This window comes from Zootoca vivipara, chromosome 17 (genome assembly GCF_963506605.1).
Source record: "Zootoca vivipara chromosome 17, rZooViv1.1, whole genome shotgun sequence".
Classification (NCBI taxonomy): domain Eukaryota; kingdom Metazoa; phylum Chordata; class Lepidosauria; order Squamata; family Lacertidae; genus Zootoca; species Zootoca vivipara.
Window position 1 is genome coordinate 13,827,262 of NC_083292.1, and position 24,412 is coordinate 13,851,673.

At 43.4% G+C, this 24,412-nt stretch overlaps 2 protein-coding genes across 3 annotated transcripts in view; one reads left to right on the forward strand and one right to left on the reverse strand.

The window, feature by feature from the left end:
* The window catches only part of PI4KA (phosphatidylinositol 4-kinase alpha), a 99,091-nt gene that overhangs the window by 38,744 nt on the left and 35,935 nt on the right, over window positions 1–24,412 (reverse strand). The window contains exons 20-26 of the mRNA XM_060269495.1: window positions 8,368–8,476; window positions 6,660–6,796; window positions 5,216–5,349; window positions 3,559–3,641; window positions 2,668–2,738; window positions 767–891; window positions 529–610 (exon numbers count right to left, since the gene is read on the reverse strand). Coding sequence (XP_060125478.1) covers window positions 529–610; window positions 767–891; window positions 2,668–2,738; window positions 3,559–3,641; window positions 5,216–5,349; window positions 6,660–6,796; window positions 8,368–8,476 — 741 coding nt within the window. The remainder of the gene's footprint in view (window positions 1–528; window positions 611–766; window positions 892–2,667; window positions 2,739–3,558; window positions 3,642–5,215; window positions 5,350–6,659; window positions 6,797–8,367; window positions 8,477–24,412) is intronic.
* On the forward strand, window positions 5,738–24,375 carry SERPIND1 (serpin family D member 1). Of its 2 annotated transcripts, none has more exons than XM_035097534.2 (5): window positions 5,738–5,855; window positions 15,727–16,610; window positions 18,003–18,276; window positions 19,309–19,453; window positions 21,198–24,375. In XM_035097534.2, exons 2-5 carry the CDS (start codon window positions 15,743–15,745, stop codon window positions 21,387–21,389), a joined length of 1,479 nt encoding a protein of 492 aa, XP_034953425.2. In that variant the 5' UTR covers window positions 5,738–5,855; window positions 15,727–15,742; the 3' UTR covers window positions 21,390–24,375. The 2 variants fall into 2 exon arrangements, with proteins under 2 accessions (XP_034953425.2, XP_034953424.2); XM_035097533.2 differs by lacking the exon at window positions 5,738–5,855 and adding an exon at window positions 12,249–12,321.

Genomic DNA, 24,412 nt, shown 5'->3' on the forward strand with positions numbered 1-24,412 from the left:
ACTCTAGAGCAGGCACCCCCAACCTTCGGCCCTCCAGATGTTTTGGACTACAATTCCCATCATCTCTGACCACCGGTCCTGTTAGCTAGGGATCATGGGAGTTGTAGGCTACAACATCTGGAGGACCGCAGGTTGGGGATGCCTGCTCTAGAGGGAAGTATCAGCATGCATGGGAGAACCCAACGTGTGCAGAAATTCAAAAGGTTTTCAAGGGAAAAGCCCTAGGAGTTTTCAACAGCCCCAGTAAAGGTTGAGCATCCTCAGTTATTGGACAATGACAAGTGTCTTTTGTGGGAAGGAACAGAAAACCAAGGGAGAAGTGAAATAGAACATCCTGGAGGAAACGAAGAGGGGCTGGCCAGTTATTTCAAGGATAAGGAACCATGTTTCAGCCCAAGGGACACAATTGCTTCTGGTCAACTTTCTGCAGAAGCAAATGTGGGCAGAGCAACATACGCAGTTCAAGAACTCTTACAAAGGTGTTTCACAATCGAATAATAATGGTATGGTTAATATGAAAATACTTACTGCGCTCAATGACAGGGAGAGGGTCTGGAGGATATCTAACATGGTCTTCAGCACTGTCCCACTCCAGAGTAAGTGAGGGAACCTTGAAACAAAAAAAGACATGTACAAAAGGCTTCGTCAGTCTAGCTGTTACACAAAGCAGAGGGTGGGAATGAAGGGAGGAAATTACAGAAACCAAGGGAGAGTTGCTAACGCATGAACATCAAAATAAGGACAGCATATTTAAAAATACACTCACTTGTCTACAAGGCCAGATAAGTACTTATCGGCAACCCGTCTGATCCTCTTATGAATATGATTGAAATTCACCAGCAAAAACTGAGCATGTCTTTCCAGCTCTTCTTCGTTTTCTTTCGTTTTAGCCTAAACGTGTAAGAGGAACATGAGGCTTTTTGTTGTTCCTTTAAAACAGTTGCTAAAACACTGCTTAAGGTCGCAATACTATGTACGCTCATATCTGGATAGAAATGTCTAAGACTGCTATAGGAAAATAGGACTTAGCTTTACATTATGATTTATCTCTTATCTAGCACCATTAATGAGTGGGGTAGAGAGTAACAGCAAGACAGTAGCCAGCTTGCTCAACCCTAATGTCCTATTTTGATCAGTACTCAATAAAAAACCATTCTCAAGTTTGCTCCTCAGAAAGGTTCTGCCATAACCACCTAGAGCATTTGCTATTGCTTTGCAATGTAAGAAAAATGAGCCCTGAATTCATGCAATCGATAGATCTCTCTCCAAAAGAACCACACTGCTTTTCAGTTCCACATAAATTTAAGGAAATACAAGTAACGATTTCATGGGTCGGTGTCATGTGAATGACCTGCACACAGCTGGTGTAGTGACAATAAAGGTTTATTATTATTAATATTATTATTCATGCTCATGCTCCTCCTCCTTCCTCACTATGCTGCAATTCTCTGCCTAACCTCTCTAGGCTAGCAGCAAACTATGGTTTGTTGTTCCACCCAAGCCACAGTTCTGTGTTGAATCTGAAATGACCCTCATACATAGCTGCCAAGTTATCCCTTTTTTACAGGGATTTTCCCTTATGCTGAATAGGCTTCCTCGCGAGAAAAGCGAAAACTTGGCAGCTATGCCCTCATATTGTTCTCCTCTATTCCTGGATCCACTTTGCTCTAAATGCAGGGAGAAACCCACTCTGAAGGTTTTTAGGACGGGTTTCAAATAAGGACTAAAGGAAGTTCCACCTGCCATTTCTATGCAACAGTTTTTCAAGGTGTCAGAGCAAAAGCAGAGGAGCCAATCTGCTAGCCTAAGGATTTAACGTGGAAGTGCATCAGGGTGGCATCCAATTTAAAGGTAAAAGGACCCCTGACCATTAGGTCCAGTCGTGACCGACTCTGGGGTTGCGGCGCTCATCTCGCTCTATTGGCCGATGGAGCCAGCGTACAGCTTCCGGGTCATGTGGCCAGCATGACAAAGCCGCTTCTGGCGAACCAAAGCAGCACACGGAAACGCTGTTTACCTTCCCACTGTAGTGGTACCTATTTATCTACTTGCACTTTCGACATGCTTTCAAACTGCTAGGTTGGCAGGAGCTGGGACCGAGCAACAGGAGCTCAACCCGTCGCAGGGATTCGAACCGCCGACCTTCTGATCGGCAAGCCCTAGGCTCTGTGGTTTAACCCACAGCGTCACCCGTGTCCCAATCCAATGTAGCGCTTATTAAAGTCAATTTGAGGTAGACTTGTTATGCCGGCGAAACGTTTTGTGCCGCTGAAACATTGTGCAAGGGAACGCATTAGCCTGGTAGCTTTGTTGCACGGTAGATTGCTAAATCTGTTGCAGGCGCCACTGCTGCGTTGGGGTTCCTCTGCTGTGCACAGCTGAAACTCACCCATCCATTAGCACAAGGGTCCTTTCGTAGCGGACAGAGAAATTGGATGCAGACCCAAGTCAAGGATGGGGAACTGGTGTCTGTCCAGATGTTGTCAGACTCCACCTCCCATCGGCCTAAGTTGGCAGAGGCCACAGTGAGGGATGACAATAACTGTACTCCAGCAACATCAGGGGGGTCACAGGTTCCCCACCCCTGTTCTGCACCACATTTGCAAATCCACTCTAGATTTGGGCTGACCTAAGGAGGCGTTTTCTCGTTGCCCTTGGTTAACTTACTTTGTCAGCCATCATGCAGAGGAAGGCTTCAAACACCTTATCTGCTACGGCTATGACACACTGCATCATACCTGAAAGGAGGAAGGAAAAGAAATGTTGACTGTGCTTATTTTTACCCATTTTCTCCTGAAACTCGGGGGACAGATTTCCTTCTCGGTAGAGCTAAAGGGGGAGGTTTTTGTGTCACTCACACCTCCATCCTAAAAATCATTCCCCCCGGACTTAATGAAGGACTACTGCCTAACCTCCATTAGCCCTTTAAATCCTCCAAGTCTCCATTAAAGGTGACTTTAATTGAATGAAAACCATTTCCCACCAACTGCCTGATGCTAAATATTCCAGGAGACAGGCAGGCAAGTGAAGACTACACTGGGGGCCTGTTTCTGTTACAGCTGGACAATCTCTTCTCCCCACAAGCCTGTCTACCTCACACTGCCCAGGGGGGAGGACAAATCTTGATAATTTGTCATGATGTTGTTCATTATGATTTTAGTGCTGCAATTTGAAATATTTGAATTTGCTTTGGATAGAGGCAGAATTTGCTCCTGAAGAGGATTTGGATAGAGGCAGGATTTGCTCCTGAAGAGGCAGGATGCAAACGAGTATCATAAACAAACACACAAGATGCACATGCTATTTTTTATTTATTTAACTAGCCACCATAAGGGAAATTGCACAATTTTTGTGCATGTGGGGGATGGGCTTAAACCCCTCTTTCCCTACCAAAAATGACCCCCCTAACCCCTTGGGGGAAGGAAGCCACCAAAAAGGTAACCCAGTAATTATGCTAAATTATATGAAATGAGAGCTGGTAAAAGTTCGTTTGATTCTGTTACAGCCAGACACAAATCTGTCTACCTTAGGTAAAACACATTCTATATACAGACTCACCCGATTTGTCTTTTTGAATAGCTTTATCCTCAAAGTAACAAAACATCACTTGGAAGCGATCTGGGTCTGTTGAACGCAATACCCTAGGAGAGAGATTATGAGAAATGAGTTTGATATAGAAATACAGGTGAAGAAGGCTTTTTTAAAGTGCCCATTCACGGAAAACAGCTGTCTTTTCCTTACACGGTGTGGAATTCTAACTGAAAGAAACCTTGCTTTAAAATGTAACTGCTAAAAGCTAAAACTCTTGCAGGAGTTGCCTTCCATTTTGCACTCATCATGTCATTCACTGGCATAAGATGTGACAATAGCCACCAGCTTAGGGTCAAATTTCATGTCATGCTTATTGCACAGCTTAATGTTTTTCTTTAATTAATTATAGCCACAGGGATTTTTTTGGGGGGGGGGAGAAAACTGTTAACAGAGAAAGTAGTACACTGAGAGGCTTATCCCTTCCCTACCAAACCACAACCTCTGCAAAACCACCAACCCCCATTACAGCTACATGGCAGGGTTAAAAAAAAAAGTTCCTGTTTTGCTTACCATTATTGGAAACTTTTTTTAAAAAAAAACTAAGGTTCATGAGGCTGGATTAGGAAGGCTAAACTCCCTGCACACAGCTGTAATTGTTTAATGGAGAAACTAGAGACGCAGCTGAACCATTTGCATTAAGTTGCCCAGTTTGAAAAAGGATTAAAGAATTAGTGGGGAAATAGCACAAAGTGCATAAAATGCCAGAAATTGGTTCGGACATGATGCAAAGCCGAACCAAGATGTAGCACAAAACTGCAAGCTTCTAAGGTCCCTGAGAGGGGGGTGGCAGCCACTTCATTCCTCCCCAGTCATTTTGCTGAAGTGCCACACTGACCTAAGCCATAGATTGTCTTAGCATGTTGTCCAAACCCATGCTTATGGCTTAGCTTTCCCAGACAAACCATGGGCTGTAAACCAAGGTATGCCCTATGGTTTACAATCTGTGGTTCGTCCAAGAGAACTAAACTACAAGCCCAGGTTCAGACGGCACAGTAAGCCAAACCATGGCTTAACTCAGTCCAGGGCAGAAGCAAAATGACTGGGGTCTCATCTCCCAGAGCCTGTGTGCTCATGCTAAACCACGGCACCACAGTTCAAGAAGGATCCTAACAAGCTGGAACGTGTCCAGAGGAGTGCAACCAAAATGGTCAAAGGCCTGGAAACGATGCCTTATGCGGAACGGCTTAGGGAGCGAGCTGGGTATGTTTAGCCTGGAGAAGAGAAGGTTAAGGGGTGATATGATAGCCATGTTCAAATATATAAAAGGATGTCATATAGAAGAGGGTGAAAGGTTGTTTTCTGCTGCTCCAGAGAAGCGGACACGGAGCAATGGATTCAAGCTACAAGAAAGAAGATTCCACCTAAACATTAGGAAGAACTTCCTGACAGTAAGAGCTGTTCGACAGTGGAATTTGCCGCCAATGAGTGTGGTGGAGTCTCCTTCTTTGGAGGTCTTTAAGCAGAGGCTTGACAGCCATCTGTCAGGAATGCTTTGATTGTGTTTCCTGCTTGGCAGGGGGTTGGACTGGATGGCCCTTGTGGTCTCTTCCAACTCTATGATTCTATGATTCTATGACAAGCAAACAGGGCACTACAAAATCACAAGCAGGGCTTAAAAAGCTACCTCATGCATTCTAGACGGTATACAGAGAGCAGGTAGGTAGACATGGCAAAGTCCAGCTTATTGATCAGGGCAGATACGTCTGGAGGAGGATCCAAAAGATTGATGATGGTGCTCCGTAACTCATTCAGTTCAGCCTAAGAGCAAAACAAGAAAAACAACCATCAGCTACCCCAAACATGAGTTACTTAACCTGTAGAACTCCTCTGAACAGTCATTACTTTTGTACTTTATGCAAAGGGAATTAAAATAACGGAAGCATAAAAAAAATCCTTTTGCAGGATACAGAAAAGTGCTCAAAGTGTTTCACAACACATCCTGAGAGAAGACAAACACTATGTGTTTGGCTTACAAGTATCAAGATGCAAGAATGCTGATGCGGCTCGATGCGGTTCATCACAAGTCAGGATGAAGTCTGCCAAAAAAAAGAAAGATTCCCACGGGGTGTCGGCTTTTATTTTTCTTCCATCGAGAGCATAAGCAGTTGGCCGCTAACTGCTCCACTCACAAGCAAGCAGAGGAGCACTACAGCTTATGATATGGGGAGGGAACCAGGAAATTGGATCGATGCAAATAACTTCTGAAAGGCCAGGGAGATACAAAACCAAGTTGCTGTCTGCTACAACTTCAGAAGTCTTGACAGGTAAGAATCAAAAGCAGGAAAAACAAGGACTCTCTCTCTCTCTCTCTCAACTAATACCCCTGGGGCAGAACTACATGTTATGAGGTTAACATGGGACCCCTCCAGACCCCCTCTTTATCAGACATTCACCCTGGTTTGCTTAGGCGGAGGTTATACAATGTCTAAGTCTTTACTGGGCATCCATTCTGTTTTGTTTGCAATCAGTCATTTACTCCACACTCTTCGGTGCATTTCCCTGTCACATTTCTACCTGCAAAATCTGTTTGTCTGTTTTAAAGTGGATTTGTTGTGCTAGGGGAACAGGTGCTTTATTCCACTTTATTCCACCATGCAAACTACATTTCCAGGGTTTGATTAAATTCCTCCGGTCAAAGTACTGACAATCTGCAGGTTCCCAAACCCATAACTGCGTTGTAATACTAAGGCCAGGCAGCAGTGCCTTTGTGGGGAGAAACAGCAGACAGTGCTTTGACCTCTCTGGTTGCCTACTGATTCTCTCCCACATGCCCTTCCCTTTGGGTGTTTTTAAGACTGGAAGCATTGGCAGGAGTCCTGGCAGAGAAAGCTTAAGCGCCCCTTCTTCCTCCTGCCAATTCTCCCCTGCAAAAGACCCACACCCCTCACTGCACCGCTAGCCTGTATAATGTTTAGTTCTGCTTGGGATTTCAGTGAAGCTGCTCCTTAAAAAAAACCCTCTGTTCTCTTTAAGGGAGCTGCATAACACAAGAGGGTATTTCTATGATCTCAGCACCCCATTCACTCAGTGCAATAATGGGGGTCTGAAAAGAAGGGGGCAGGACTTACAGAAGTGACTGTGTCGTTTTTCATAGCTGAGTTGTACTGAAGAACAGAGCGGAGAGGCTCTTTGCTAGGAAACGTCAGTAGCGGCGACTTGGTTGCTATCTCACAAACACCCTCGTACCACTCTTCTGGCCAAAGACCTAAAATTTGGAGACAAAAGAACATTATACCTGGTCCAGAATGCGGCAGCTAGACGGGTGACTGGGAGTGGCTGCCGAGGTCATATAACACCGGTCCTGAAAGACCTACATTGGCTCCCAGTACATTTCTGAGCACAATTCAAAGCGTTGGTACTGATCTTTAAAGCCCTAAACAGCCTCGGCCCTGTGTACCTGAAAGAGCATCTCCAACCCCATCGTTCAGCCCGGACACTGAAGTCCTGCGCCGAGGGCCTTCTGGCTGTTCCTTCAATGCTAGAAGTGAGGTTACAGGGAACCACCAGAGGGCCTTCTCCAGGCATAGGCAAACTCGGCCCTCCAGATGTTTTGGGACTACAACTCCCATCATCCCTAGCTAACAGGACCAGTGGCCTTCTCAGTAGCGGCGCCCGCCCTGTGGAATACCCTCCCATCAGATGTCAAGGAAATAAAAACTATCTGACTTTTAGAAGACATCTGAAGGCAGCCCTGTTTAGGGAAGTTCTTGATGTTTGATATTTAATCGCTTTTATTATTAGTAACAATATTCTGTTGGGAGCCGCCCAAAGGGGTGGGGTATAAACAATTATCATTATCATCATTATCATCTCTAGGCAATATGACCAGAACTGTGTCATTGTGCCAAGAACTTTTATTAAAGGTAAAAGTAACAAAAATTAGTTTGAGTCACACTAGGCTTTTTAAATTTTGTTATTAGAAACACTTTCCAAAAGATCAAAGCTTGGTTTGCATGCAGTCGCAATTTGGTGTTACTTGACTGAGCCTTGGGCTCCTATGCTCCCTCCTCCCCTCATGCAATCAGATTTCCTCCTGTTTGTCACAAACCACCATTTGACCTCCAAACCATGAGCAACAGCTGGATTATGACTCTGGTTTTAGAGGGCAGGCAAAAACAAAAACAAGAAGCCACACAGTTTGCCTGTTCAGGTGTGATGGGTAGAACTCAGCAGGACAGAACCCAATGGACTTAAAACTGAGCACCAGTGAAACTGAAATGGTATAGAAATAGACCACATCCATTCAAATAGACTGCTCAGTCTATCGCCATTAGTGGGTTTCTTGTCACAACCACAACAGGACAGTACCGCTGGGATATTTCTTGCTGCTGCTGCTGCTGCAACAAATTAGCATACAGTGGTGCCTCGCAAGACGAATTTAATTCGTCCCGCGAGTCGCTTCGTATAGCGAAAAATTCGTTTTGCGAAGCAGCTCCCATAGGAACACATTGAAGTGCGGTTTCCCATAGGGTGCCTCGCAAAATGAATTAAAAAAGTCTTACGAGGCACCCTATGGGACGGAAAAAATTCGTCTTGTGAAGCGTGCCATAGGAAACTTCGTCTTGCGAGTCTCCATTGAAATCGCAAAATGCATTCGTCTTGCGAAAAATTCGTCTTGTCAGGCATTCGTCTAGCGAGGTACCACTGGAATTCTTCAGCAGTGAAGTCGCTGGTAAATGAAAACTTTTAAATGTGGCAACAGGCAGCTATTTGGCATATTTTCCTGCCTCTCCATTGAGAAGCGGCTGTCCAAATAAAAAGGAATCTCTGGAGTACCTGAGCCTTCCACAGCAAATCCCATAAGCACCGAATACAGCCAGAAGTCGCGGAAGAGCTTCTGTAACCTGGGCTTAGCTTCCTTGATGGGTGGCAAGCGTCTTGTAAGCTAGCGGAATAAATAGAAGGAAAAATACGTTAACCACCTATCTGACAACATAAATGCAATGATATGCATGTAGATATTCTGGTACTTCTGATCTTGGATTTCTCACCTAGACGTCAACCTAATAAAATGCAGATCATACTAATCAACATTAGTCCATCAACTATTGTGGTCCACCGGATTAAGAGTCCAATCTCTGCCGTGACTCATGGTAACAATGTTAACAACAATAACAACACGAAGCAGTTACTCTACAGAAAAGATGGGGAGCCACTGAGCCGTCAGATGTCGTGGGGGCTACAACTCCCAATATCCCTGATCGGGGGGGGTGTCCTGTTGAGCTGAGCTGCAGTTCAACATCTTCTGGTGGACCACCCTTGCCCAACAAAGTTGTTGAGAGTACAAAACTAGAAGTTTCCAATTTTAAAGCACAACGTTAATTATAGCAAAGACTCTCAAGTGCCGTAAGCACATACATTTCAAGACACACCCATGTTATTGGAGAAGGGCTGCAGCTTAGCTGTAGAGCATCTGCTTTGCCTGCAGAGGGTCCATACCACCCAGAGTGGTTGGGGCAAACCCAACCAGATGGTAAATAATATAATATAATATAATATAATATAATATAATATAATATAATATAATATAATATAATATAATATAATATAATACAGTACTATACATCAGGGGTCCCCACCAAACTAAGGCCCGGGGGCCGGATGCGGCCCAATCACCTTCTAAATCCGGCCCGTGGGCGGTCCAGGAATCAGCATGTTTTTATATGAGTACAGTAGAATGTGTCCTTTTATTTGAAATGCATCTCCGGGTTATTAGTGGGGCCTGCCTGGTGTTTTTACATGAGTAGAATGTGTCCTTTTATTTAAAATGCATCTCTGGGTTATTTGTGGGGCATAGGAATTCGTTCATATTTTTTTCAAAATAGAGTCCGGCCCGCCACAAGGTCTGAGGGACAGTGGACCAGCCCCCTGTTGAAAACGTTTGCTGACCCCTGCTATACATCATCATCATCATCGTGTTCAATTTCTGCCTGGCATCTCAAAATAAGGGCTGGGAGACAGCCCTTGCTGAAATCCTGGAGATGCCCAGCCAATCACTGTAGACAATACTGAGTTGATGCACCAATGGTCTGACTCAATATAAGGCAGTTTCCTATGTTCCCAAAGCAGATTACCTTAAATATAGATGCTACAGAGAAAGCAGGCAACAGTTAATTATTTCAACATGACATCACTCAGAGTCCAAGGCTTGCATTCTCCATGTTTGAACACTATCAATTCTGAAATGTTAAGGGTGATTATGGAATTAAAAATGTAGCTCATAAGTTAGGAGGTGCAAGCAAAGACAGCTCAACTATGTAAGGCATCAATCAAAATGCCTACAAAATTTAGAAAGGCAAGAGACACTTGGCTAACAAGCTTACATTCTCTTAACTATTTTTATCACAACAAAGTGATCAGTTTTAGGCTCTATCCCACAATTGTTAGGTGTTTGAAAATCTCAAAATAAGCCTTGTGTGGTGTTCTTTTCTTCTCAAAATTGCCCTCCCCTGATTCAACTTTTCACCTGCATAAGAAAAGAAATGGTGATTGCACATCACCTCTAATTTTTATTTATTCAACTTGCCATGAAAGAGATCAATGTAAAATGATCCATCGTCATGGGGACAATATGCATTCTGGGGCGATGTGAATGTGGAAATGCCATTCCAAAGCTATGCTGAACATTATGCTGGTTCCTGGTCTTAAGAATAATCTCTGGTGGCCTCATAATGGAACCATTGAAAATGACTCATTACAGCCAAAGAAAATGAAATGGCCAGTGACTCCAGCAGAAGCCATGGATTACAATGGTTTAGCCTGCTAGATCATTGTTGTTGTTGTTTAGTCGTTCAGTCGTGTCCGACTCTTTGTGACCCCATGGACCAGAGAACACCAGGCACTCCTGTCTTCCACTGCCTCCCGCAGCTTGGTCAGACTCATGTTGGTGGCTTCAAGAACACTATCCAACCATGTCGTCCTCTGTCGTCTCCTTCTCCTTGTGCCCTCCATCTTTCCCAACATCAGGGTCTTTTCCAGGGACTCTTCTCATGAGGTGGCCAAAGTATTGGAGCCTCAGCTTCACGATCTGTCCTTCCAGTGAGCACTCAGGGCTGATTTCCTTCAGGTTAGATAGGGTTGATCTTCTTGCAGTCCATGGGACTCTCAAGAGTCTCCTCCAGCACCATAATTCAAAAGCATAAATTCTTCGACGATCAGCCTTCTTTATGGTCCAGCTCTCACTTCCATAAATCACTACTGGGAAAACCATAGCTTTAACTATACGGACCTTTGTTGGCAAGGTGATGTCTCTGCTTTTTAAGATGCTGTCTAGGTTTGTCATTGCTTTTCTCCCAAGAAGCAGGCATCTTTTAATTTTGTGACTGCTGTCACCATGTGCAGTGATCATGGAACCCAAGAAGGTAAAATCTCTCACTGCCTCCATTTCTTCCCCTTCTATTTGCCAGGAGGTGATGGGACCAGTGGCCATGATCTTAGTTTTTTTGATGTTGAGTGTCAGACCATATTTTGCGCTCTCCTCTTTCACCCTCATTAAAAGGTTCTTTAATTCCTCCTCACTTTCTGCCATCAAGGTTGTGTCATCAGCATATCTGAGGTTGTTGATATTTCTTCCAGCAATCTTAATTCCGGCTTGGGATTCATCCAGCCCAGCTTTTCGCATGATGAATTCTGCATATAAGTTAAATAAGCAGGGAGACAATATACAACCTTGTCGTACTCCTTTCCCAATTTTGAACCAATCAGTTATTCCATATCCAGTTCTAACTGTAGCTTCTTGTCCCACAAAGAGATTTCTCAGGAGACAGATGAGATGATCAGGCACTCCCATTGCTTTAAGAACTTGCCATAGTTTGCTGTGGTCAACACAGTCAAATGCTTTTGCGTAGTCGATGAAGCAGAAGTAGATGTTTTTCTGGAACTCTCTAGCTTTCTCCATAATCCAGCGCATGTTTGCAATTTGGTCTCTGGTTCCTCTGCCCCATCGAAATCCAGCTTGCACTTATGGGAATTCTAGTTCCTCATACTGCCTAAGCCTGCCTTGTAGAATTTTGAGCATAACCTTGCTAGCGTGTGAAATAAGCGCAATTGTGCGGTAGTTGGAGCATTCTTTGGCACTGCCCTTCTTTGGAATTGGGATGTAGACTGATCTTCTCCAATCCTCTGGCCACTGCTGAGTTTTCCAAACTTGCTGGCATATTGAGTGTAGCCCCTCATCAGCATCATCTTTTAAATTTTTAAATAGTTCAGCTGGAATATCATCACTTCCACTGGCCTTGTTATTAGCAGTGCTTTCTAAGGCCCATTTGACTTCACTCTCCAGGATGTCTGGCTCAAGGTCAGCAACCACACTACCTGGGGTGTACGAGACCTCCATATCTTTCTGGTATAATTCCTCTGTGTATTCTTGCCACCTCTTCTTGATGTCTTCTGCTTCTGTTAGGTCCTTTCCACTTTTGTCCAGCTGGATCATTAAGAGCTGTCAAAGACCCCACAATGTGTCACAATGTATAGCAAGGCAAAGATCTGGAGGTTTTTTTGCCCTTGCTTCTAAAACTAAAATAAAATGTGAGCATTCGAAAGAGCAGAAGATCAATCAGCAGAGGCGGCAAATGAACTAGAGGGATTTTAGCTGACAAGATAAACTTAGAAGTGATTGATTTACAGCCTATTTACTTTAGCACATACCCATACACCAAAGTTCACAGTCAAACATTTTCGTCCTCTTTATTTGAGTTGCTCTTCAGATCGTACTGTTTGGCGACAGAGGAGGTAAGAAGTATTTCTCCCTTTTGGAGATTAATTAACTCTATATAAAAAAAGGTATTTCTGGACTAAAGGAGACGGGCAGAACAATGCATGAACCCCCAAAAGAGGCATAGCTTGAAAAGACCAGAAAACACCTGCAACTTTATTAATGGCAACTCTAATGCAACAGATGATCAAGCAAGCATTCAAAAATTTACAGCTGGAGCAAAACGACAGAAAGACTAAGACAGCAATCCTAAACACACGTACTGAGAAGTAAGCTTCAGTGGACACAATGGGACTTACTTCTGAGTAAACATGCATAGGATTGTGCTATAAAGCAGTTGCCCTTCTCTAGTACAGGGGTTGAACGGGTCTGCAGTGAGAGGATATCAGAATCTTTGTTCTTCTGAAATTCATTCATGTAATTGCTGGTTGTTAGAGGTTGGGCTTTGCTTTGGATTTATTGTTAAAGCGGGGAGGAATAATCCTCAACAAATGCAGAGGTGTTGATCCAGAGAAAATAATGACTAGTTCTGCACAAATGCAAAGGCTTACCAGCTCCCCTCCTGGTGACAACATCCTACACCCCCTGAAATGCCACCCCCTCAAAAAAGGTAAGGTAGTGAGAAGTATTAGCCGCCCAAGAAACCGCTAGAAGATTGTAACATTCAATTACAATTCCCAACACCATTGTTTGTTTCTCTTTGTGTGTATATGCGTGTACAAACATGTAGGGAGAGAGAGTTTTGCATGCATATACAAATTTCTCTGGATTATCTATACTTCTCACCCTTTCTTCTAAGAGCCAACACCAATTCCTCATCTATCTATCTATCTATCTATCTATCTATCTATCTATCTATCTATATATAACCTTTCCATATACCATATTTACTTGAATGTAATGTTCCATCGAATCTACTGCGCACCTTAATTTTCAAAGCCTTGAAACCAAAAAGGTGTTTGCTGGCAAATGTAAATGCACCATCAAATCTAATGTGCACCCTAATTTCCGTAACGTTATTGGCAAAAAAAAAAAAGTGTGCATTACATTTGAGCAAATACAGCATATGCATCCAAAGCAGATCTAATTAATTTTAACTTCATTACATTTACTTATTACGAATCCCATTATTTAAACACAGTGAACACTTTCAACAAAATTGGTCATTGAATACTTTATCTGCTTCGTGTTGTATCCAGATAACCTATCCCCAGAGTGGACCCACTGAAATCCATGGACCCAAGTTAGCCACATCCATTCATTTCATTAGGTCTACCCTGAGTGTGACTACCACTGGGCTACAAGCATATATGTATAACAGAATGTTGTTTGCTCACTCTGAATTTGGACATCTCTTAAGATATCATAAGAAAGTTTTGCACGACAGCTCCTGAGATCAAGCAGCAGCTTTTCATCTATGTTTGGCTAGAACATGGATAGGCAAACTAAGGCCGAGGGGCCGGATCCAGCCCAACCACCTTCTAAATCCGGCCCGCGGATGAGTCCTGGATTCAGCATGTTTTTACATGAGTAGAATGTGTCCTTTTATTTAAAATGCATCTCTGGGTTATTTGTGGGGCATAGGAATTCGTTGTTTTCTTCTTCTCCAAAATATAGTCCGCCGCCCTGCCCACAAGGTCTGAGGGACAGTGGACCGGCCCCTTGCTGAAAAAGTTTGCTGACCCCTGGGCTAGAACATTTTGAATCCAGATGGCAGACTGAACCCTTCAAAACTGCCCTGATGTTTGGGTTTCTTAGCATTCGCAAGTAATCTCAGGCACAAGGCTGCTAGGATGAAATAGTTATGCCCGCATTAAATGGAAAACTTTACAACTGCACTCTGTAGGTTCTGTTACAGAACTCCAGTTCTCAATGCATAGATTGCTTGGGAAGGTGTGCCCTTCTTCCAGCTGGTTTTTGTGTGTGTTGTAAACGGCCAATGTACGTTCCTGCCTCAAGTCAGATGCACACAAGGGATTATGGGTACTGTACACTCTCCTAAGATACTGACTAAAATGGGCCACCTGCCAGTCGTATATGGGAACTTTGGCCCAAGGCGACAGAAGGGTCTTTGCAACCTTTCTACTGATTAGAGCCTGTAATTATAAAGGAAATACCTTTTGGAAAAGTTCGGAGATTTCTGCAGTATTTAAAGCTGAATTACAGCTTGCACTAGTGACTTTTAATCCACAGCCTCAATAGGTGTTTGACATTACCCTTCATTGTCTCCCTCCCGTCCGATGTGATTGGTGCTTGTTCATGTTTTCCTGGGCATTGAATCAGCTGTTTGCTTAACTGTGTGCTATATTCTGGGAAGCCAACCCCGTTTCCAATTTATAAAAAGCATCTATAATTTGTTTTTGCTCATTCGGCAGATGCAAAGTAATTAGCCCTTATTGAGCCTTGAAGATGTGAATGATGAATTTCTGGTCTGGTTGTTGTTGTTGTTGTTGTTGTTGTTGTTTTAAGGTAAGCTAATATCCAGATGCATCTGTGCATCACTCCATTTCGGTAAAATATGCCTGCAATTACAAGGTGCTGCATGGCTTCGTGTTGATATCCTAGCTCTATTTCAAATAAACTACCGGTAGATGCCTGCAGTCAAGTCATTGGCTTATTAGCTCAATATATACAATTCAGCCCGACTAGCAACCATTGTTCCCTGAGCTCTCATTGAGCCAGCAGGGTTGGTTACAACTGGCAGAATCCACCCACCCCCATCAAAATCTAGGCTCCTGACCCCAGCATATCCCATCAATCTCATGATGAGAAATATCTCTGCCAAAGAACTACTGCAGGTCGGAAGAGGACACACAAAACTGGGCTTAGGGATGGATAAACATGTCAACGTCTGTTCTCCAAGTTTCTCATTTTTACAATATTAAATTCAGTCCTTCACATTTTCACACTTCATGAGTTTGTTTTCCTAATGAAATTTCAACAGGATTTTAGTGCAATTTTCTCCTAATAAACACATTTTTGTGTGCAGTTTTGGCTCTCACACATATTTTTGCAAGCAATTTCCGCTCACAGAATGCATCTTTGTATACAATTTTCACACTTTACCCTAGTATATGCAACTGAGAACTCATTACTTGGCTGGAGAATTGCAGTGCAAAATATAAAGGAGTGCAAATTTTTGAGGGATGTCTGCTTTTTGGTTTGCATATTGTTTTGAAAAGCGAGGATTTGCTGGGTTTGCCTTTAAATACAAACTGAATAGAATTTTCTTCCCTCATCCCTAAGACTGGGCTTGATGGACAAAGAGTCTGGTCTGGCATAAACCACCTTTCTAGGTTCCTATGTTCCTCCCATTGTGCAATCCAATCACAGCCTTCGCGAAGGGAAACCGATTCCCAAGCAAGCTTCCTAAAAGCTTTCTAGTTCCAGAGTGTCTAACTGTGATGTTTTGAACCTTCCAGTGTCTCGGTTGTGAAGATGAAGCTGCTGCTGCACTCGGCTTTCCTCTCCCTCACAGTAACACTTGCATTGTGTGGCATCAAAGGTTTGCAAGAGCATTTCGAACAACTCAGCGTTCAGTCTATCAATCCTCGTGGGCTCCACAACAATGGGACTCTTAGCGTGGCCAATCTCTCGCCTGAGTTTCACCAGGAGAATACGGTGACCAATGACTTGAGTACTGAAGGTGATGAAGAGGAAGACTATCTTGACTTTGAAACTTTGTTCAGGGAAGATTACGACGATGTTGACATCATCGATCCAGATATTACCTCCGAGTTCAAACAAGGGAATATTCTTAAACTTTTCCAAGGGAAAACCAGAATCCAGCGCCTAAATATCCTCAATGCAAACTTTGCCTTCAACCTTTACCGGAGTCTGAAGGAGAAAGCCAACACCTCAGAGAACATCCTTTTGGCTCCAGTTGGAATTTCCACGGCCATGGCTATGATTTCATTGGGACTGAAAGGTCAGACGCAGGAGGAAGTGTGGGATTCCCTTGGCTTCACCGACTTTGTCAATGCCAGCTCCAAATATGACATTACGACCATTCACAGCCTCTTCCAGAAACTCACCCACCGGCTCTTCAGGAGGAATTTCGGCTACACACTCAGGTCAGTCAATGACCTTTATATTCAGAAACAATTCTCTGTCCTCAGTGAATTCAAAAGCAGCATGAAGAGGCACTACTTTGCTGAGGCTCAACTGGCCGACTTCTCAGATCCCACCTTCATCTCGAAAGCCAACCAGCGTATTTTGAAGCTCACCAAGGGGTTGATAAAGGAAGCGCTGGTGAACGTACCCCCAACCACCATCATGATGGTCCTCAACTGCTTGTACTTTAAAGGTAAAGAAACAAAACGAAGCGGTGGCAATTTCACCCAAGTACAAATGCATAAACTAAGAGATTACCAAAGGGAATCCTAGGAACTACATAAAAAAGAAAAAAAGCGTGACTAGGCAAGTGATCAGTGTCAGCCTTGGTTTTAGCAACTGCAATCCTCTTGTCTTTAAAAACAGGCAACTCTTAACACATATTGAGGACATAAACAATCAAAGGTTACATCAGGTTAAGAGGACCAAATATGGCTGCTGTTTCACTGCTGATATTGGCACACATTCCGAGCGCTAAGTGAACTGCCACGTACTGTACTTTTTGTATTTTATTTCCATTTAATTTCAACTTTTAACATCCCCATCGTCCCCACATGTATATATACTGAGGATTACACGCCATATATCTGATGAAGCGGACTACTCTAGTCCATGAAAGCTTATGTCATAATAGTTTTATTCTTCTTCAAGGTGCCAAAATATACTTAGCTGCTTTTGCTGCAGCAAACTAGCACAGTTTGGAAATTAGCTGCTTATGGCTCCACCTTTGATATAGCCAGCAGTATGTGCAGTTTACTCATTCAGCTGCATTCATCGATCATGAGCAACTATGAGTGGTACCCTGCAGAATACATTTGATGCCAAGTGCTTACAGCAAAGGAGCTGGCTGTTCTTTCAAAAAGGGAGGAGCCAATACACATATCGATTTGTCAGAACTATATCTTAAAAGCCCTGCTAGATCAGATCTTGTGAGCCAAAGAGGCAAACATGCCAGCTCCCAGTAAGGAGTCCACACCCCTTTTCTTTGTCAAGGGTCAGTCGTGTGTCATCTAAACCTAGATCATGGTTAAGATCAATCCTTAGCTACAGATCATGGTTAAGGAGTAGAGAGACCTTAGGTACAATTCAGGGTTTGGACAACGTTCTAAGCCAAGCCTATCGTGCCATGCTGGGCTGAAGGACCAGGGATGAAGCAGTGCCATAATTTGGGCTTACTGTGATGTGTGAACGAGGCCTTCAGGTCTTGCTTGTGGGATTGCTAGAGGCATTTGGCCAAAGTGGTAATCAGAATGCTGGACAGGATGGGCATTTAGGCCTTGTTCACACATCACAGTAAAACAAACTATGGTTTAACAGTTGTTGCTCTCCAGAAACTTGTACCGTCTCTGAGCCTGAAGGCAGGACATAATAACCCCTGCTTGAATTGTCCTCCATGTGTTGAAGTCTTCATTTAACCATGTTAATTAGAAAAAGTGTGCCGCCCCTCAAAATGCATAGCGACCTTCCTTGGAAGTGCCAAAGCTTATATTTTTATATTCAGAAATACCTGAAATTATACCAAATAGTAACTCTTTTCCTTCCCAAGCTACATTTTATGTAGTTAAGTTTTCTTTTGTGTTGACAGGAACCTGGGAAAATAAGTTTCCCGTGGAAATGACGCGCAAACACACATTCCGCTTGAACGAGAAAGAGACTGTGAAAGTTTCCATGATGCAGACAAAGGCCAATTTCCTGGCCACTGTAGATCATGAGCTAGATTGCGGGGTGCTCCAGCTGCCATACGTGGGCAACATCAGCATGTTGATTGTACTGCCGTATAAGCCGTCGAGCATGAGGACACTAGAGAAGCAACTGACTCCTCAGCTAGTAGAGAAGTGGCAGGAGAGCATGACCAACAGGTAATTCCTTTACTCGGGGTTTTGTTTCTTTCCTGATGACCTTTCGCTGCATCATATGTATAGCCTATGTGATATAATAATAATAATAATAATAATAATAATAATAATAATAATAATAATAATTTATTATTTATACCCCGCCCATCTGGCTGGGTTTCCCCAGCCACTCTGGGCGGCTTACAACAGAAAAATGAAATAAAACAATTAAACATTAAAAGCCTCCCTAAACAGGGCTGCCTTCAGATGTCTTCTAAAAATCTGGTAGCTGTTTTTCTCTTTGACATCTGATGGGAGGGCGTTCCACAGGGCAGGCGCCACCACCGAGAAGGCCCTCTGCATCAAAACCGCCCAACGCTGTCGTAGCCAAACTGCTGTAACTGGGCTGCATCCAATGTTGAACTCATGCAGAGTAGGCCCATTGAAAATAATGGACATGGCAAACTAGGTATTTTAATTTCAGTGGGTCTACTCTGAGTAAGTTGAACACTGGATACAACAAGTGGATCTACTCTGAGTCTAGCTTAGCTGAATAACTTAGCACAGGCTTCCTCAACCTCGGCCCTCCAGATGTTTTTGGCCTACAACTCCCACAATCCCTAGCTAGCAGGACTGTGGTTAGGGATGGTGGGAACTGTAGTCTCAAAACATCTGGAGGGCTGAAGTTGAGGAAGCCTGACGTAGCACAACTCAACTCAAGTGGAGTATGATCACAAATGGGGTGGGGTGGGGGTAAGAGCAGGAAATTAGGAAGAGCTTCCAATTCCTTGGTCCTGCCGAGGAGTTCAAAAACACCCTTCTGTCCTTATCCATCTAGCCAACAACTCAATGCTACAGCTCCAAAGGGGATGTTACTAAAAGAGGAGACTAATGTATACCAAAGAACTAGTCACACTGTGCAAGCCAGGCGTGCTACAGTATAATTTAAACTCTGTATGACAAGAGGCTCCAACACTGCGTAACATGGATTAAGAACTGTTCTAAACCCTTGGCTCGAGTCAATTAAAGCCTGTGACGTTGTCTTGCTCTCCCTAGAACGAGAGAAATAATGCTACCTAAATTTAAGCTGGAGAAGAGCTATGACTTGATTGAGTATCTGAAAAAACTGGGAGTAAATGAGCTGTTCACCCATAATGGCAACTATTCTGGGATATCGGAAGAGAGAATCAACATTGAGAAGGTAACTAGCTTTAGCACAACCTGATCTTCCTCTCAAGGATGGCATTGCATAACCGACAAAATAAAGCACATTGGAGCAAAACCATCCTCCCCGTCAGCACCTCTCTCTTCGCTCTATTGCTTCAGAGTGAGCCTAGAGGAAAAGTTATTTATGCAGGTAAAGAGAAATTGTTTGGCTCCTCTCACTTGCATCTTCCCTTTTATGCAAACTTGGGCCCGGTGTTGCTTGGGAATTCTTAAGAAACCAGAAAAAAGTGCAGTTCTGAAAGGTTCAGTCTGCCATCTTGATTCAAAATGGCATCCAACAACACCCAAACATGGATCCTTCATTTCAGAAACCATCGTGCAAAATGAGGTTAGGGCATCTTAAGAGGTGTTCAAATGTAAAGCAAGCAAACAGCTTTCCAAAATATTTGCGGCTGTATCCGGCATTAGTCACGCTCAGGATGGACCTATTGAAATGAATGGGCATGGCTAACTTGGGCCCATTCATTTGAGTGGGTCTATTCAGAGCAAAGGTCAGCTGGATACAACACACAGTAGATAAAGTATTAATGACTGATTTTGTTGCAGGTGCTCCCTGTGTCTAAATGAAGGCACTGTCCAAGTGCATAGCCAACAAACAAACCTTCCAAAACATACAGTAAATGAGACACCCAGACAACCCTGACAGCGTGGTGTTGTGGTTAAGGGCGGTAGACTCGTAATCTGGTGAACCCGGTTCGATTCCCCGCTCCTCCACATGTAGCTGCTGGGTGACCTCTGAAGTCTCTCAGCCTCACTCACCTCACAGAGTGTTTGTTGTGGGGGAGGAAGGGAAAGGAAAAGAGACTGTTAGCCGCTTTGAGACTCCTTAAGTCTCAGACACATGAATAGTGGGAAGACACATGAATAGCTTCCCCTTAAGTACCCGGCAGAAGAGAGACTCAGATTTCGGCTGGGTGCTTCCCCTATTCACATCTTTGCCACCCAGCAGCCCAGAGTCTCCCTAACACAAAGGAAATCTAATTTACCCACCCAACAAGATTCCAGAGCACCCCTTCATCAGAAATGTGGTACCAATAAGCTGAGGCAGAAGACAGGAAAGTGCTTGAGATGCAACTCATGCTTTGACCTTTAGGAAGCAGGTGAGCCTAGCAAACGGGTGATGGAAAAGAGATCCTGGAAAGACCTGTCAGCAGAGAATATTGGATAACAGGCAAGAAATCAGATCTAACAAAGCTGCAGCCCTCCAGATGCTGTTCGACTATCACTCTCAGCATCCCTGACCATCAGCCAGGATGGCCAGGGCTGATAGGAGTCCAAAATCTGGAGGATCAGAAATTCTCCGTTCTATTGAAGGAATAAGTTCAAATCAGACCTTGTTTAAGGCAACTTGCTGGGCTCTTGGTTATCTGACTGTGGACAACCATCTCAGGAGCCCTGGCTCCCCAACCATCTGCAATCATTCCAATACATCAGTTTCTAGTGATGATGGTGCCAATGACTGATTGGATTATGACCCATTGTTTTGCAGCAGGCCAAGCTTACCTCCTGCTAAGTTTTCAGAACCCTGCAGGTGTTGGTTAAGAAAGGGGACAACTCGATAACATCCCCAAAGCAGAATAAATGGAATGACTGAGCTAAAGGTCATAGAGATGGTTGTGGCTTGGCCAGGCCTTTGTAATGTTAAGGTATCCAAGACATGGTGTTTGGTCTTCTACTGCATGCTTGTGCTCCATAATTTCCCCCTTCTTTTTTTACAGTTCAATCATCAGGGAACTATTACAGTGAATGAAGAAGGCACCGAGGCGGCATCTGTGACCACAGTAGCCTTCATGCCCCTTTCAGCTCAAATTCGCTTCATTGTTGACCGTCCTTTTATCTTTCTCATCTATGAGCACCGCACCAACTGCTTGCTTTTCATGGGCCGAGTCGTCAACCCAAACAAGTTGTAAAAGAAGAGACGAGCTTTCGAGATAGGTACATCTAGGCAACCTTAATGCGTCTTAAATAGAACCATTTTTATATGCCAATTAAGTGTCTGTGTTAGTCGTAAGCGCTATCGTGTGAAAAATGCAAGGCTACCTAATCAGAACCACAGCGATATATTATTTAATTACAATTTGTAAGGGGAAATATTGCTGCAAAGTACTAAAAACGCCCTGTTCTATTTCATCCAAAGCTACCTGGAGGTCAGAGGCATTCTCTTTGCATCTTGGAGAACATTTTCATGCTGCCTGAAGGGTGAATAAATATTAGCTCCGGTGAGCTTCAAAAAGTCAGATTATTAACAGCAGCAGCTTTTCAGTTACTAAAAATGGATGCTGTCTATGTTCTTCCCAGTTGGCCAAAGAGATTTTAAACTTTAATTATAAAAGAACCATTAATGTTTGACAAGAGCAATACAAAATACTCATCGGGAATATTGAACTGAGTTTCATTTAAAACTTGGTGAAACAGAAGGATGCTACAAGAATTCTTTGTGGGTGAGGAGAGAGAATGTGCAAAGATCTAGGGGAAAATATGATTCCTCATCAGCTTGACTGAAGAAAATGCAGAGAGTGGAAGTTGTCCATATACCATCGGGAAGGTTTAACAGCATAAAAGAGAAGAAAAGGCTTACCCTTATTGGGGAACCTCTGTCCATATCTTGCTGAACTACAACTCCCATAAACCCTGGCAATTGACCACGCTTACTGAGGCTGATGGGAGTTGTGGTTCAGCAGCTTTTGGAGGGCCAAAGGTTTCCCACGCCTCCCCTAAGTTCTCAAACAGAGAAGGAACTGCTGCTCAAAACGCTTTTGAAGTGGCTATGGCAGGGATTTAACATGGGAGCTTCTGCATGCCATGCAGGTATTCTACTACCAATACTCCTCTCCTATTAAAGTCAGTTTAGGGCTGAACAGAAAGAGCATGAACTCAGCTGCATTATTTGTGGAATCCATATAGGGCAAACAGTATCGCTTTGCAAGAACACGAACACTTACTTTCACTCTGTAACTACACTACCTGTCGAAAGCAAGAACAAATCTGCACTTTGAACAGCATAGTTGTTGTACTGACATTTATGCAACCCAGAGAGGTACTACCTAAAGTACAAGCAATCATGTACACATGCAGAGATTGTTCCTATATTGTTTTTTAAAGAGGTGTATACCTGGAGTTATGAGAATGCTTGATACAAAAAAGTTTCCATTATCTCTGGGAGTATCAACATAATTATAAAGTTATTGCATATTTAATAAAAGGTTGTGCTGGAATCTTGAATTTGGATGCTGCATGCAGTTTTCTTTGCTGCCAGTGTAAGGTGACTTTTGTATAAGAAAATTCTATCCTACATCTGCAGCCACTAAAACCACATTCTAAAGGGCTCAGTTTGGGGCAGCAATTTGGGGAGGTACCAGCAAGAAAGAGGATGGATGGAGGAAACAGGGCTGAAAGCCTTATAAGCAAGTACAGTCATACCTCGGAAGTCGAACACCTTGTGACTCACGTTTTGGCTCCCGAACGCCGCAAACCCAGAAATGAGTGTTCTGGTTTGCAAACGTTCTTTGGAACCCGAATGTCCAACGTGGCTTCCATGGCTTCTGATTGGCTGCAGGAGCTTCCTGCATCCAATCAGAAGCCGCGCCTTGGTTTCTGAACATTTTGGAAGTCGAACGGATTTCTGAAACGGATTCCGTTTGACTTCCGAGGTACGACTCATTTAAAAAAAGATTTCACTGTAATCCGAGAAAATATTTTATAAAAACAATTTTAAAAAAGCATTTCATACATGAAACTTCTGTATTGAAGTAATTTCTATATTTGAGGGTGGGGGAGAATGTGTACCAAACTGCACACAAAGATCTGTGTAAAGAAGTTTCTATTTTGTTGCATGTGCTCATCAGCTCCCAAACACATTCCCGCATCAAGAGATGAGTTCATATGTTCTTCAGAAGAAGACTACATGCTTCCCCATCCCCTTTTGCATAAATCATCTCCCTGTTGGAAAAGCAAGAAGACCTGCAACAAAATGGTGTGGCACAGAGCGCTTGAATTCTGTGTTCCAGGCCACAAGCCATGCCATCTTTTAGGGCACTCTATTCCAATCTCCTATGGTTCACTGACTGCTCCAGACACACTGGATTTTGTGGCCACTCTGTCATCACTGAGCTGCTTTGGGTCCGTCCCCCACACCTCTGAAAATCTCGCATTCCTCCCAAGAATGCGGATACCATCCTGTCTTATTTCCCACTGGCCCTACCAATTATACCTCAGTGCCTGAGCTGGGTTTTAGCATGTATCAAGAATGGGGAAGCTTTGGTCCTCCAGATGTTATGGCCAAGGAGGAAATAAGTTGTGGTTCAGCAACATCTGGAGGGCCACAGGTTCCCCATGCCAGGAATATAAGATGCTTGCATGTCAAGTGGCCATTTTGAAGAGCACTCCCCGCCCCCTTTCCGGAAACAGATCAATTCCTGGCTAGCAACCTTTTTTAAAAAAAGGCTAAGCATAAAAGCACTTGCAATAGGAGCTGGGAACTCTTGATCACCACAAATTGTGCAAGAAAACTAAATATTTGGTTTACAGGCCCTCAATGTAACCATTAACTTCTGTTAGGGCTCATAACAGTATTTACAGAGAGCTTAATGGTTGAAAAAATGCAGATTAGGGGGTCTCAGATCAAACACCATAATGGCCTTGAAGTATATATTTTGAAGTCTTTAGTGTAAACAACTTTTTTTTCTGAGGAGGAATTGGTCTTGGCTTGTAGATGGAGAAATTACTGCTTTTCAGAATTCTCGCTGTCTATAAACCAGCCTGAATAAAAAGTTCTCTCTTTCTCATACCAGGAACAAATACAGAGCTACGTCGGGCTTTTATTTTTACACAACTGCATGCCTCTTCTTTTGTAGAAAAAAGGCTTGCATCCAGTATTTGTCTCAGCACACAGAATACCAACCACCCCATTCCACACACCTGTCCCAATTTTCTC